The 14,383-nt window shown below is 32.2% G+C and overlaps 1 protein-coding gene across 1 annotated transcript; it reads left to right on the top strand.

Annotated features, from left to right (window-relative positions):
* Positions 1 to 1,782: 1,782 nt before the first annotated feature.
* Positions 1,783 to 2,208, top strand: BDCG_07042 (uncharacterized protein; the record flags this gene model as incomplete). The annotated part of the gene is made up of 1 exon (XM_045422810.1): positions 1,783 to 2,208. The coding sequence occupies one exon, from the start codon at positions 1,783 to 1,785 to the stop codon at positions 2,206 to 2,208; it is 426 nt and encodes a 141-aa protein (XP_045278366.1).
* Between the last annotated feature and the right edge of the window lie 12,175 nt (positions 2,209 to 14,383).

Raw genomic sequence — 14,383 nt, 5'->3', positions numbered from 1 at the left:
ATGAACAGAGATCTGAGAAATATTCTTCTCAGTTTTCTCAGAATTTTGAGCAGATTTTGAACTAGCAGGTTTGAAGACAGCAGATTCTGCTACTTGAGCATATGTTTTCTTCTGATTTGAAGAAGAAGATGAAGAAGTAAAAGATGAAAAAGAGTCAGTGACTGTACTGAAAGATTTCAATGTTTTTTGAATTGTGATTGAAATTCCAAGTTTGAACTTGATCATTTCTTGTAGTTGTCTAGTCTGAGCATGAAGAATTAACAGAACTTCTTCATTCTCTGCACTCAGACACTGTTTTCCAAGAATTTTACTTGCTTTTTTCAGTTTCTGTATTTTGAGAACTTGTTGTTTCTCTATTTCTTTCTTCTTTCTTCTCTTTAGAATTTCAATCTCAGGAATGACATCTGGGAAAACATCTTTTTCCACATCAACTGAGTGTACTCTTGAACTCATTTTACTCACTGAATGAAAAGTTGATCAGACTGTTTCAATTGAGAGATTTATCAGTATATTTTCAATTGAAAAGTTGGTCAGACTGTTTCAATTGAGAGGTTTATTAATCTATTTTCAAATGAAAAGTTGGTCAGACTGTTTCAGTTGAGAGATTTATTAGTCTTTTTTCAATTGAAAAGTTGATCAGACTGTTTCAAAAGAAGAATGAAAGACTTTTATGTATAAAACACCTGATTTTTTTCACTCTAGTTCAGTAACTAGGTTAGATTTTTGAAGAGAATCTAATAAACTAAAAGTGATTTTTAAGATAAATCAATAAAATCTTTACAAACTCTTTCTTGGGATACAGTGAGGAAAAGTATGATATCAATTGATAATAAATCAGATGATATGACAGTTTTTGAGAGAAAAACTGACAAAAAATAAGTCAATTTTTTGCAGAGAAATTGATTAAAACTATTCAATTTTATTCTAAATTATTCAATTCTCCTCACACAACAAGTGTGCAACTCAAATCAGTCAATAAAGAGTGTAAAAGAGAATTAAGTATTAATGAAAGCTCTTCAGTCACTGAAAAAGTAATTCTTACTTAAAAGAATATGAAATTATGATAGAAAACAACTCTGTTTTTAATTCTTTGTAAGAATATTGTATAAAACTCAGAGAAAAACACCTTATTTTTTCAAGAGAAGTAAAAAACTATTTCTAAGATCTTTTTTTTTTTACATTAACTGCTGTAGAAGAATGAGATAGAAACTGCTAAGATATGCACTACTGTATACTCTCTATCAAGACTTTCTCTCTTCAGAGTCTTGATATTATAGAGAATATAAGTCTATTTCTATATAATAATGTAAATATTGCCAGCGGGATGTAGAGGAACTGATTATTTATATCTCAAAATAGAAGACTTTGTCAATGATTATATCAATATAGAGTTAATTCTCAAATTCAATAGAAATCTAGTATTGCTGTTCTCAATCTCTTGCAGAATCTATTGAATATTGAGATATTAAAACTAGATTTAATATATCTCACTGTGCAGGGATCAAAGGCTCAGTCAGATCTTGAAGTATACTGATTTTATAGTTGTTGATGTGCTGTTGACTTGTTGTTCACTGATTATGTATTGAATGCTGTTGCCAAGGTATCTTTTTGTATCATTCTGCTGAGGATGGGCCAGATTGAGAGGGATAGTACAAGGGTGAGACTTGGTGTTGAAGTCTAGATACACAGGCGACGGATCGTGGAGATTGCACTTCAGAAGAGTCTGTTGATTATGTGCTTGATATTATCATCAAGGTATCTTTTTGTATTTTTCTACCGGGGATGGGCCAGATTGGGAAGGGCGGTACAAGGGTGAGACTTGGCGTTGATGTTTTGGAACATCAAAGATGGACAGGGTTTTCGCGGAGGTCACTCCTCGGATATCTCCACAACTACAGGTCAGGGATCTTCCAAAATCGAGAAGATTGGTGCATATGGCTAGGTCACTTCACCTTACAATTTGTATGGCACTCTGGCCCGGGGTTGTGGTGTGATAGGGGAGAACAGGGGATAATCCCACACAGGAGCTTCGAACAACGTCCGGTTCACGTTTGGCTGGATAACTCCACCACCACACAGGGTATGCGGTCGGCGATGGGGTCAGAATGCTCGTATGATCGAGGGCTTTTCGATGGATCTATCGGCGGGTTCTTATTCGAAAAATCGAGCGAGTTCGTGGTGAAGCGGTTGTACTGTCATCTAATCTGAGTAACTGATTATACATAAATTATGCACCTCTTGCATTATCCGGGTGTGTAAGAGTTTGAAGTGAGAGACTCAACATCATTCATGAAATTATAGAGTGTTATTATCATCAATTAAATATTCTGAGATATCAATTCTTATACATAGTTCTGAAGGAAATCAGAGTGCTTCTTGATATACTGCTTCAGTGAGAGTCTAAGAAAGTTCATCAGTCTGAGCTGCTGTATATCACAGTTCATTCAGTGTAGAAGAAGTGATGATATCAGTATCAGTATCAGTTCAGAGAGAGACTATTCTAATTGAAGAAGTATATATAGTGTTATAAGTTATTCTATCTTAATCAATCAATATCTTCAGATCTAAGAGTCAGTGCTCTCAGTTCATTTAATAAGTGTCTGTTATATCAGAAGATATATCTTACTCTTCTTATAAAAGAGCATCTGTTATCAAGTTCTGACTGCGAGGTCAGTAGTGTATTTTAAAATGAAAGTGACTTAAGAACTCAGATTATTATATCTGTCACTCAGTAAGTTTACAGATTATTATAAAGTACTTGAGATTCTTATAATCTATGATTATTTCAAATTCAGAGATACTTCAGAGTTCAGAGTTTCATTCTTCTAAATAGTATACAATTGTGAAAAGTTTCTTATTATAGATCTCATAGTTGCATTCAGCAGAACTCAGTTTCTTAAACATGAAAACACATGATTATAAGATATCTTTATCATTATATTACAATATAGCTCTCTCTATAACATAGTCAGAGAAGTCAGCTTCAATAACTGTTTTATAATTGAGATTAAAAATCATTAGTAGAGAGATATTGATGAATATCTTCTTTATGTGTATAAATACAGCTTCAGTGTCTGCTGATCACTGAAATACTGAATTCTTTCTTATGAGTTCTGTAAGTGATTTTATGATATCTGAGAAGTTTTGTATAAATCACTGATAGAAGTATACATCTTTTATAGTATATAAAGCTTCTTATTCAAGAATGATGAAGACTTTTTCAGAATTTATTCAAATTCTCTTATCAGCTTCTATGATAAAATCTACATATTTAATACTCTGACTTCAAAGTCACACTTATTAATATCTATTAATAGTTGTGCTTCTTATAATCATTGTAATACTCTTTGCACATGTTCTTGATATTCTTTTCTGAATTCATCAGTAAAGATGAGAATGTCATTAAGATATACAGATCTAAATTTGTCAAGAAAATTCTGAAGTGTTCAGTTGATATACTTCTAAAATATACTAAGAGTATTGATCAGTTTAAAAAGTATAACTATTTATTCAAAGAGATTATAATATGTTCAGAATGCTGTAAGCCATTTATCTTCTTCAGTAATATGAATTTTATAAAACACAGTGATGATATCTAGTTTTATAAATCATTGAGTTTATTCAATACAAGCTAGAGTTTCATTGATAAGAGATAAAGAATAGCAGTTCTTCTTGATTAATCTGTTCAATTCTTAATAGTTTTCACAGAATTGAAGTTCTTCATCTAGTTTCTTTGCAAAGAGAATAGAAGCTGTAGCAGAAGAGATACTGTGGTTCGGAAGAACGTACGACCGTCGGATAATATCGCGGCCGCTTCCGAACTACTAGCGTACGCGTACAAGTGTAAAGGGGCCATAGCGGCTGCTAATTAATTTAGTATATAATATTACAATATATAAGAAGCTGGTGTACACCTGTAATCATACACTGGCTTAAGCAATCTTTAAATCACATCTGATAACATGTCTAAAAATCAGTAAGAAGCACAGACTTCTTCAGAGCATGATAATTCTGTCTACAAAGTAATTCATAGTTATCATGTCAGTGTGATTCTAGAATATCTCAAAAGATAGTGTATGAAGAGCAGTGAGTGAAAGAGCATCTAATTAATACTGCTTTACTTGTTAAGAAAAAACTTCACACTCAGACAAATGCCATGTATGCAAATGAATGAGATGTGAGAAAAGAAATAAAAGTGATGAATCAGATTCAAAGAAGACTGCTCTTCACTCAAGAAGATAAAAGAAGAGAGTGATCATCACTGAAGTTGTACAATAATAACAGAAATCATATAATGATATAGTGATACAGTGATATAGTGATATAATAATACAGTGATATAATAATAGACATTATATAATTAATAAGAAATCACTGAAATGAATATCTTCTCTAACTGATATGAACAATATCCTTCTCTGCTATCTGAATCAGAAAATATGCAGAACCTCTCAGAGAGTTTACTCAAAGCAGTAAGAAAAGTAACTGAGACAGCTGAATCAGAATTAAAGCTCTGTACATGTACAAGAATTCTGAACAAGATTGAGATCTTGTGTATGCAGTGACAGACTGAGACAGAAGTTAAATAACAATTGACATTTACTGTGAATCAAGTATTCACTATGAAGAGCTTTGTCAACACAATTATCATTATCAATAAGAATAGAGAGCACCAGATCTTAGATCTGCAGCAGAAGATTAAATGTTTACACAGATAGATAACTATACTGAATCTGAAGATCTCATCATGATTATTCATAATCTTATCAGAAGTGTACACATTATCAGAGACTGCTGCACAGAATAAGAATCTGAGTATGAAATATATCAAGCTGAGAGATCTGCTGAACCTATTAAGCTTTAATAGTGACTGAAAAAATAATACTGTAATCAGCTGACTAAGTCAGATACAATTATATTATCAGATTGAATATGAACTCACAGACAGATAGTTAACAGAATTTTAACAAGTCTTAAGATCTGCTGCATTTCTACATAAAAAAGCAAAGTTATTATAAATGACTGATGAAAAGATGAATCTCACAGACTCAGAGTAATATTCATTCTTATGAATATGAAATGAGTTTTTCAAATGAATCTTGTATAACTTTGAGAAAGTGAATACATGAGACAAGTGTTATAAATACTTCACTGAGTGTAGATAAGTGAGTGATCTTACATTATACTTCACATACTTCAGCTTATACTATCTTACATTAAATGAAGAGCTTTCAACATCTTTCTGTTTATAGATCTTTATTCATGATCTTATACTTAAGTTAAGAGCAGAATTAAAATGCTTAATCTTACAGTCAGACACAGTGAAGAAAGCATACAATATTCTTATTATATAAAAACAAGTGAGTCAATTGCAACAGAAAATACTGTAATTAAGTATACTTCAGTGAAGAACAGATAATCAGACTTCTATGATATAAGTCACACATCTGAATATAATGAATCTAGATCTGAATATCATTGCTAAAGCACTGAATTCTCTGAAAAAGAAATCCTCTGAGTGAAAAACTTGATATTACAAGCATTAAGCTTACTTCAACTGCAGATATTAAAATCATGATATAAAAGATTACACTCAGTGTGCACAGTCAAGAGAAGTAAGAGAGTTCAAAAACTAGCAGAATCAGTGAGTTCAGAGACACTCACTGATATTCTATAAAAAGTCTTCAAAGTGAAAGAGATGCCTGTATTAGATGACTCTCTGAATTCTATAAATATAAAGAAGAAGCAGACTTCTGAATAAGATGTGAATAAGAATGATAAAGTGAACACTCATCTCAATGTCTTGAGATCTGAAATGTTAATGTATAGAGAGCACTTGAGTAAGAATCAAGATATGACTGTAAAAGTGTTAGCAGATACAGAAGCTTCTATGCAATATATTAATGATTATATAATTTAAAGATTGAAAGAGGTTCACTGAGTGAAGAATTCCTGATATATAAGATTATCTGATAATCAATATTTAATATTATCTGCAAGAGTAAGAGTTCTCTTGCACTTCAGAGAATGATCTTGCTATATTTGAGCATGAGAGCTGCAGAACATGAAATATGATCTTATTCTTAAACTTGATTGATTTCAAAGGTTCAATCTACAGATTCAATGATGTACATGTTATATGCAGTTAACTGATAGAAAGAAAATGATTCATACAATTCTATCAACTAATATGAGAAGAACATTTCACATCTGTGACATCTCTGATATAGAAGAATTAAATCTGCTTATACATTAACAAGCAAAGAGAATGATTTACAAGACCTCATTTGAAAGCATTCTGTATATCATATGAGACTCAGAAGTGAAGAAAATCAAGATAAAAGATATGCAGAAGAACAAGTGTATAAAGAAGCTTCTGAAGAAGTATGAAAAGATCTTCTGAACAGATCTTTCATCAGAATTACTGTCAGAACAAGGATTTGTACATGAGATTGATATAGAGAATGCAAAACCAGTCAATCAGAATGCATACTCTCTGTTACAAACACATCTCAAAGAACAGAAGTATCAGATCACTGATCTTCTAGAATATAATCTCATATAACTCTTATCAAGCATGTGAGACTTTTCAGTTCTATTTATGAAAAAGATAGATAAGAAATAACAGATGTGTATCAATTACTGAGCACTTAACAAGCTTATAATTAAGAATGAATATTCACTGTCACAGATTCAACAACAGTTGAATACAGTCAGAAACACCTAATATCTATCAAAGATCAATCTTCTCTCAGAATACTGATAGATCTGTGTAGATGAACTGTCAGTTTCATGAACTATGTTTAATACACAATGAGAGAAGTTTAAATTTCTGACAATGTCATTCAGTCTGATAAATGTGCCTGTCATCTTTCAAATAATGATGAATACAATTCTTCATAAACAGAATGAAATCTCATATCTTATATATCTCAATGACATTCTAGTCTTTTCAAACTCATACAATAAACATCTGAAGTATCTTAATAAAGTGCTTACAACTCTGACAGAGTATAAGCTCTATATCAAATCAATCAAGTGTGTGTTTGAAATGAAAGAGTTGAAGTTTATAGAACATGTAGTGAGTGATGACTGTATATATCTCATTCTGAAGAAATTGAATGTCATAGTAAATTAACTGCAGCTGAGAAATGTACACTATATACAACAGTTTCTTAAGTTAATCTCATATTACTGCAGATTCATTAAGAATTTCATATGAATATCTATATCACTCTCAGATCTCTTAAGAGAAACAGATACAAATCTGTAGAAGAAGAAGTTTCATTCAATTATCTGAAATACTGTGTGTGAAAAGGCTTTTCTCACACTGAGAAAACATGTAATAATATTCTCAGTACTTATTCAATCAGATTATGATAAATCTTTCTACATTGAGATAGATGCATCTGAATGAGCTATCAGAGACACTCTTTTACAGATGAGTAAGAACAGCAAGCTGCACTTGATAACATACAATGATAGAAAACTATCAGGTGTCAAGCTCAATTATTCAGTGTATGAAAAGAAATTGCTAGTGATCAAGTATATACTGATATTATGAGATAGATATATCAACAACAGGCATATAATAACAGTGATTATAAATCATGAAAGCCTCATCTATCTACAATCAACAACAAAACCTTTCAAACACTTAGTATGTTGAATCTCAGAGTTTCAAGTATATAATCTTCATATCAAATACTGAAAGAGATCAGACACAGTAGTGTCTGATACAATCAGTCAAAGACTCAATTTCATAAGTAAGAGTTCTGTGAACCAGGCACAAGAGATGTTTGTATTAAATACACTGAGAGAATGCAAGAAATCAGAATGAGTGAATGCTATGATCTCTCACTTGAAGAATGATAAGATGTTAAATAATAAGCATCTCATGAAAGTAGTAGAAGAGATACTTCTGAACTTCAAGCTGAGAAAATTGAAAAATAATGTTATGCTTTATTATAATCTAGAATATGCAGAAGCTCTCTATCTAGAATCTTCATTTCAATGTGACTTGATGACTCACATGCACAAGGAATTCAGTCACTTAGAAAGTCTGAAACTCATGAGTATACTTAAATCAAGAGTATACTGATCAAGCATGACTGAGAACATTCAGATATACACTCACAAGTGCCTGAATTACCAGGTCATGAAAGAATCTAAGAAAGGATTAGAATGTGAGAAAGTACAATATCAGATGAAGTATATGATACAACTGTTTAAATGATGAGAGATGAATCTCATAGACATATTATCATGAATGTCAAATGAAAATTGATGAATAATCACTGCTATTGATTATGCTACTGACTGACCAGTTATAAAAGCAGTTTCAGAGATGATAGAGAAGATGATGATGAAGTTTCTACATAATGAGATCTATATCAACTATGAAAGACTGTGTGAGATTCTAACTGATAACAGTGTGAATCTCATAGAAGAAGTGATGAGGCATTTCATAAGCCAGTTACAGACAAGACATTCTAGAATAACATTATATTATTCACAGATGAATGAGAAGATGAAACACTTGAATGAAATCTTGAGTAATATGCTGATGAAATATCTAGTGAACAAGTCTATAAGACTATGAAATGAATATCTCAGACAGATGCTACTGACCACGTGAATTCAACAGCATGCAGTCTTCAAGTGTTCATCATTCTACCTGTTGTATGAATTGCATCCGTGCATCCCAGAGAATGCTTTGAAAAAGGTGGGAAAGAAAACAGCAGTTACAGATGCAGCAGTAGCGGTTGCAGACACAACAGTTACACACACAGAATCAAGATTGAAAGAGATCAGTCACACACATACAAAAGCTAATGAGTTACTTCTGAACTGAGCAATTCAATTGAAAAGAATACAAGACTCACTAGTTAAGAAATTAAGTCTCAAGATAAGAACATGAGTTCTCATATATAATGAGAGTTCTGTGATTCAAAGGTTGCTTAAGCCGGCGTACGCCTGTAATCGTACGCTGGCTTAAGCAACCTTTGAATCACATCTGATAGCATGTCTAAAAACCGGTGAGAAGCGCAGGCTCCTTCAGAGCGTGATAATTCCATCTACAAAGTGATTCATAGTTATCATGCCAGTGTGGTTCTAGAATGTCTCAAAAGATAGCATACAAAGAGCAGTGAGTGAAAGAGCATTCAATTGATGCTGCTTCACTTGTTGAGGGAAAACTTCACACTCAGGTGAATATCATGTATGTGAATGAATGAGATGTGAGAAAAGGAATGAGAGCAGTGAACCAGATTCAAAGAAGACCACTCTTCACTCAAAGAGATAAAAGAGAGAGTGGTCATCACCAGAGTTGTACAATGATAACAGAAATCATATAATGATATAGTAATACAGTGATATAGCGATACAGTGATATAGTGATATAATGATACAGTGATATAATAATAGACATTGTACAATCAATGAGAAAATCACTGAAATGAATACCTTCTCTAGCTAATATGAACAACATCCTTCTCTGCTACCTGAACTGAAAGATATACAGAACCTCTCAGAGAGTTTACTTGAAGCAGTAAGAAAAGCAGCTGAGATCACTGAACTAGAATCAAAGCTCTGTACATGTATGAGGATTCTAAATGAGATTGAGGCCTTGCATACACAGTGACAGGCTGAGGCAGAAGCTAAACAATAATTGACATTTGCTGCAGATCAAGTATTCACTATAAAGAGCTTCACTGACACAATTGTCATTATTAATAAGAATAGAGAAAACCAGATCTTAGGCCTGCAGCAGGAGATTAAATGTTTATACAGACAGGTGACTATGCTGAACCTCAAGATCTTATCACAATCATTCACAATCTCTTCAGAAGTGTACACATTATCAGAGACTGCTATGCAGAATGAGAATCTGAGTATAAAATATATCAAGTCAGAAGATCTGCTGAAGTCACTAAGCTTTAATAATAACTGAAAAAATGATGCTGCAATCAGCTGACTAAGTCAGATGCAATCATATTATCAGATCAAATGTAAACTCACAGACAGACAGTCAATGAAATTCTAACAAGTCTTAAGATCTGCTATATTTCTATGTGAAAAAGTGAAGTCATTATAAATGACTGATGAAAAGATGAATCTCACAGATCTGAAATAATATTCATTTTCATGAATATGAAATGAGTTTTTTAAATGAATCTTGTACAACTTTGAGAAAGTGAATATATGAGATAAGTATTATAAACACTTCACTGAGTATAGATAAGTGAGTGATCTTACATTATACTTCACACACTTCAGCTTACACTATCTCACATTGAATAAAGAGCTTTCAACATCTTTCTGTTTACAGATCTTCATTCATAATCTTATGTCTGAGTTAAGAGTGAAATGAAAATGCTTAATCTCACAATCAGACACAGTGAAAGAAGTATACAACATTTTCATTGTACAGGAACAAGTGAGTCAATTATAACAGAAAATACTGCAATCAAGTATATTTCAGTGAAGAACAGATAATCAGACTTCTATAACACAAGTTATATATCTGAATATAATAAATCTAGATCTGAATGTTATTGCTAAAGCATCAAATTCCCTGAAAAAGAAATTCTCTGAGTGGAAATATTGATATTATGAGCATCAAGCTTGCTTCAACTGTGAATGTCAAAATCACAGTGCAAAAGATTGCACTCAGTGTGCACAGTCAAGAGAAGCAAGAGAGTTGAAAAACTAGCAGAATCAGTGAGCTCAGAGACACTCACTGATATTCTATGAAAAGTCTTCAAAGTGAAAGAGATGTCTGTGTTAGATGACTCTCTGAATTCTGTGAATATAAAGAAGAAGCAGGCTTCTGAATGAGATGTGAGTGAGAATGATAAAGTGAACACTCATCTCAATGTCTTGAGACCTGAAATGTTAATGTATAGAGAGTACTTGAGTAAGAATTAAGAGATGACTGCAAAAGTATTAGCAGATACAGAAGCTTCTATACAATATATTAGTAATTATATAATCTGAAGATTGAAAGAGATTCACTGAGTGAAGAATCTCTGATATATAAGATTATCTGATAACTGATATTTAATATTATCTGCAAGAGTAAGAGTTCTCTTGCACTTCAGAGAATGATCTTGCTATATTTGAGCATGAGAGCTGCAGAACATGAAATATGACCTTATTCTCAGACTCAATTAATTTCAAAGATTCAATCTGCAGATTCAATGATGTACATGTCATATACAGTTGATTAATAGAAAGAAAACAGTTCATACAATTCTATCAACTGATATGAGAAGAACATTTCATGTCTCTGATATAGAAGGATTAAATCTGCTTACACATTAACAAGTAAAGAGAATGATTTACAAGACCTTATCTGAAAGTATTCTGTATATCATACAGGACCTGAAAGCAGAGAAAACCAAGATAAAAGATATATGAGAGAATAAGTGTATGAAGAAGCTTCTGAAGAAGCATGAGAAGGTCTTCTGAACAGATCTTTCACTGAAATTGCTGCTGAAACAAGGATTTGTATATAAGATTGACACAGAGAATGCAAAACCAGTCAATCAGAATGTGTACTCTCTGTCACAAACACATCTCAAAGAACAGAAGCATCAGATCACAGACCTTCTAGAACATGATCTTATACAACTCTTATTAAGTATGTGAGACTTTTCAGTTCTATTTGTGAAAAAGACAGGTGAGAAGTGACAGATGTGTATTGATTATCAAGTACTTAATAAGCTTATAATCAAGAATGAATATTCACTGTCACAGATTCAATAACAGTTGAATATAGTTAAAAACACTTAATATCTATCAAAGATCAATCTTCTCTCAGAATACTGACAGATCTGTATAGATGAACTGTCAGTTCTGTGAACTGTGTTTAATACAAAATGAGAGAAGTTTGAATTCCTGATAATATCATTCAGTCTGATAAATGTGCTCATCATCTTTCAAATAATGATGAATATAATTCTTCATAAACAGAATGAAATCTCATGTCTTATATATCTCAATGATATTCTAGTCTTTTCAAACTCATATAATAAACATCTGAAGTATCTTAATGAAGTGCTTATAACTCTGACAGAGTATAAGCTCTACATTAAATCAATCAAGTGTGTGTTTGAAATGAAAGAGTTGAAGTTTGTAGAACATGTAGTGAGTGATGACTGTATACATCTCATTCTGAAGAAATTAAATGTCATAGTGAATTGATTACAGCTGAGAAATGTATATCATGTACAACAGTTTCTTGAGTTAGTCTTATATTACTGCAGATTTATCAAGAATTTCATATAAATATCTACATCACTTTCAGATCTCTTAAGAGAAACAGACATAAATCTGTGAAAGAAGAAGTTTTGTTCAATCATCTGAAATGTCACATGTGAAGAGGCTTTTCTCATACTGAGAAAATATATAATAACATTCTCAGTGCTTATTCAATCAGATTGTGATAAATCTTTCTACATTGAGACAGACACATCTGAATGAGCTATCAGAGATGCTCTTCTACAGATAAGCAAGAATGACAAGCTATACTCAGTGATGTACAATGATAGAAAACTATTAAGCACTGAGCTCAATTATTCAGTGTATGAAAAGAAATTGCTAACAATCAAGCATATGCTGATGTTGTGAGATAGATATATCAATAACAGATATACAACAATAGTGATCACAGATTATGAAAGCCTTGTCTATCTACAATCAATAACAAAACCTTTCAAACACTTAGCACATTAAGTCTCAGAGTTCTAAGTATACAATCTTCATATCAAATACTGAAAGAGATCAGATACTGTAGTGTCTGATATAATCAGTTACAGATCTGATTTCATGAGTGAGAGTTCTATGAATCAGATACAAGAGACATTCATGTTAAATGCACTGAGAGAATGCAAGAAATCAGAATAAGTGAATGCTATAATCTCTCACTTAAAGAATGATAAGATGTCAGATGACAAGTATCTAGTAAAAGTAGTAGAAGAGATACTTCTGAACTTTAAGCTGAGAAAATTGAAAAATGATGTTATGCTTTACTGTGATTTAGAATACATAGAAGCTCTCTATCTAGAATCTTCATTTCAACACAACTTGATGACTCACATGCACAAGGAATTCAGTCACTTAGAAAGTTCTGAACTCATGAGTGTACTCAAATCAAGAGTATACTGATCAAGCATGACTGAGAACATTCAAGTATACACTCATGAGTGCCTGAATTGCCAGGTTGTGAAAGAATCTAAGAAAGGATTAGAATGCAAGAAAATATAACATCAGATGAAATGTATAATACAACTGTTCAAATGATGAGAGATGAATCTCATAGACATATTATCACAAATATCAAATGAAAATCAATGAATAATCACTACTATAGATTACACTACTGACTGACCAGTTGCAAAAGCAGTTTCAGAGATGATAGAGAAGATAATAGCAAAGTTTCTACACAATGAGATCTATGTCAACTATGAAATGCTGCATGAGATTCTAACTGATAATGATGCAAATCTTGTGAGAGAAGTGATGAGGCATTTCATGAGCTAGTTACAGACAAGATATTGTAGAACAATGTCATATCATCTGTGAACAAATGAGAAGATGAAACACTTGAATGAAATCTTGAGCAATATGCTGATGAAATATCTAGTGAGCAAGTCTACAAGACTATGAGATGAATATCTTGAACAGGTGCTATTAATCACACAGATTTGACAGCATGCAGTCTTCAAGTGTTCATCATTCTATCTGTTGTATGAATTCCATCCGCGCATTCTGGAGAATGCTTTGAAAAAGATGGGGGAGAGAACAGCAGTTGTGAATGCAGCAGAAACAGCAGTTGCAGACACAACAGTTGCAGACATGAAATCAAGATTGAAAGAGATCAGCCATGCATGTGCAAAAGCTAATAAGTTACTCCTGAATCAAGCAATTCAATGAAAAAGAATACAAGACTCACTTATTAAGAAATCAAGTCTCAAGATGAAAACATGAGTTCTTGTATACAATGAGAGTTCTGAGAAGTTTCAACCTAGATGGTTTGAGTTATATAAGATACTCAAATCACATTCTCTGAGAATGTATGCATTGAAGAATCAGAGAGATAAATCTTACATAACTTAATCAATGATTCATAACTTGTAAAAGCAAAGATGCAAGACCTGAGTGAATTATAATCATTTATAACACTATCATCAGTGTTGAAAAAGAAGAGACATATAATTGAAAAGTCTCACAAAGTAAGAGAAATCATAGACACTTATGAACTAGATAATCTTACTTATTTCAATCTTTTCATGATTATAAGAAAAGAATGAAAAGTAATGAAGAAATCAGATAAATATCACACTTCAATAAGTGATAAGACTGTAGCTGATTGTATGAT

Source organism: Blastomyces dermatitidis (assembly GCF_000003525.1).
Source record: "Blastomyces dermatitidis ER-3 genomic scaffold supercont1.7, whole genome shotgun sequence".
Lineage (NCBI taxonomy): Eukaryota > Fungi > Ascomycota > Eurotiomycetes > Onygenales > Ajellomycetaceae > Blastomyces > Blastomyces dermatitidis.
The sequence above is the reverse complement of the archived record's forward strand: the minus strand, read 5'-3'. Positions and strand labels throughout refer to the sequence as shown.